Source organism: Stegostoma tigrinum, chromosome 36 (assembly GCF_030684315.1).
Source record: "Stegostoma tigrinum isolate sSteTig4 chromosome 36, sSteTig4.hap1, whole genome shotgun sequence".
Lineage (NCBI taxonomy): Eukaryota > Metazoa > Chordata > Chondrichthyes > Orectolobiformes > Stegostomatidae > Stegostoma > Stegostoma tigrinum.
The window spans coordinates 22843623-22846122 of NC_081389.1; the positions used below are offsets into that span (position 1 = coordinate 22843623).

Here is a 2500-nt window from a genome sequence, read left to right on the forward strand (position 1 = left end):
TAGTCCCGTGGTGCCTCCATCAATCACAGGCGGACTACAGAAACTCAAGGCCATTAGTGCCCAGTGCCCAGCAGGAGACACAGCCTTCACAATGAGACATGATGTGGGTATCCTCCTCGCTGCTTGGGAAGGATCCCACGGCAATAATTCAAAGAAAACCAATGGCTGTGTCCCGGCCAATTGTTGTCCCACAACCAATGATCACATTGCCATTTGTGGGATCATGCTGTGTACATATCAGCTGCTGTGTTTCCAACATTCCAACTGTGGCTACATTTTAAATCTCAAGGCTAAGGACCAACTCCCCCTCACAGAGACACCTTCCGAAGCCATGGACGGGGATGGGGCTCTAGGATTGGGCTCAGTTAGCTACGGAACTCCTCAGCAGTGACACGGAATTTCCTGCGGATACTCATTAGTTGACACTTTTAAGGCATCTCATTGGCTGCGAAATGCTTTCAGACATTGTAAGGTTGTGAAAGGTGCTATATAAATGCAAGTTTTAATGTTTTACCTCCTGTACAAAATCTATTATCTTAATGTTCAAATGACATATTTATTAAATATCCCCAGCGCACACTGGACTGTTTAACGTGACTACACGAGCGATCCAGCGAAATGCTGAGTTCTTTTTCCAGCACAAAGTCTTCCACAGCCACACAGCTGACAGCTGTACACGGGCCGGACGCTCCTGGTGGGTAAGCAAGGACAATCCTTCCCTGGGGATGGTCTTCGGGAAGGAATTGAAATCTGCAAGAATGGGAAATCACTCACCTCCATAGAATGGAACCCACTCAAAGACAGCCCCTTGGATCTGGGAGATGCGGTGTCCATTGTAGGCTGCACACTGAAGCTCTCGGAAATCCATTGTGCCCGGGGGACAGTCCTGAGGACAGACCGTGACAGCCTCAGAAAAACAGCAAAGGCCCGATATTACCCCAGCAACGGGCCCGAACTTACCCCAGCGACGGGCCCGATATTACCCCAGTGACGGGCCTGATATCACCCCAGCGACGGGCCCGATATTACCCCAGTGACGGGCCTGATATTACCCCAGTGACGGGCCTGATATTACCCCAGTAACGGGCCTGATATTACCCCAGCAACGGGCCTGATATTACCCCAGTAACGGGCCCTATATTACCCCAGTGACGGGCCCGATATTACCCCAGTGACGGGCCTGATATTACCCCAGTGACGGGCCCGATATTACCCCAGTGACGGGCCCGATATTACCCCAGCAACGGGCCCGATATTACCCCAGCAACGGGCCCGATATTACCCCAGTAACGGGCCTGATATTACCCCAGTAACGGGCCCGATATTACACCAGTAACGGGCCCGATATTACACCAGTAACGGGCCTGATATTACCCCAGTAACGGGCCCGATATTACCCCAGTAACGGGCCCGATATTACACCAGTAACGGTCCTGATACTACCCCAGCAACGGGCCCGATATTACCCCAGTGACGGGTCTGATATTACCCCAGCAACGGGCCCGATATTACCCCAGTAACGGGTCTGATATTATACCAGTAACGGGCCCGATATTACCCCAGTGACGGGCCCGATATTACCCCAGCTACGGGCCCGATATTACCCCAGTAACGGGCCCGATATCACCCCAGCGATGGGCCCGATATTACCCCAGTAACGGGCCCGATATTACCCCAGTGACGGGCCCGATATTACCCCAGCGACGGGCCCGATATTACCCCAGTAACGGGCCCGATATCACCCCAGCGACGGGCCCGATATTACCCCAGCAATGGGCCTGATATTACCCCTGTAAGGGGCCATTCCCTGATACACAGAAAAGGTCAGCGCCATGAAGGTGATGAGGAAAGGGCTCTGTGGACTGGAATGGACGATGTTGGTAGATTTTGGATGATCTCACCTCCACAGCGCACACCTTGTACTGTCTCTGGTTCCCTGGACAGAGCTTTACAAAGGGATGTCTGTGACTGAAGAACAGAGAACATTTAGTCTCACACACTCACACTCACTCACACACACTTACACACACACACTCACACACACACACTCACTCACACACACTCACTCTTTCACTCACACACACTCTCACACACTCACACACTCTCTCACTCACACACACTCTCACACTCACACACACTCTCTCACTCACACACACTCTCACACTCACACACACTCTCACACTCACAATCTCACACACACACACTCTTTCACTCACACACACACATATTCTCACTCACACACACTCACTCACACACACACACTCTTTCACTCACACACTCGCACTCACTAACACACACACTCACACTCAATCATTCACACTGTTTCACACACACACTCATGCACACTCTCACTCACACACTCTCACTCACACTCTTTCACACACACACTCACAATCTCACACACACACACACACACTCTTTCACTCACTCACACACACTCACTCACACACACACACTCACACACACACACTCACACACACACACACACTCACACACTCTT

General features: G+C 51.5%; 1 protein-coding gene across 5 annotated transcripts in view; it reads right to left on the reverse strand.

Annotated features, from left to right (window-relative positions):
- Positions 1-2500, reverse strand: part of adamtsl5 (ADAMTS like 5) — a 127992-nt gene that overhangs the window by 99972 nt on the left and 25520 nt on the right. For 4 of the 5 annotated variants that reach the window (XM_059640173.1, XM_059640171.1, XM_048520529.2 and 1 more), the window contains 2 exons: positions 1902-1968; positions 775-886 (listed from right to left, as the gene is read on the reverse strand). In XM_059640173.1, coding sequence (XP_059496156.1) covers positions 775-886; positions 1902-1968 — 179 coding nt within the window. The remainder of the gene's footprint in view (positions 1-774; positions 887-1901; positions 1969-2500) is intronic. The other variant, XM_059640174.1, reaches the window with a different exon arrangement.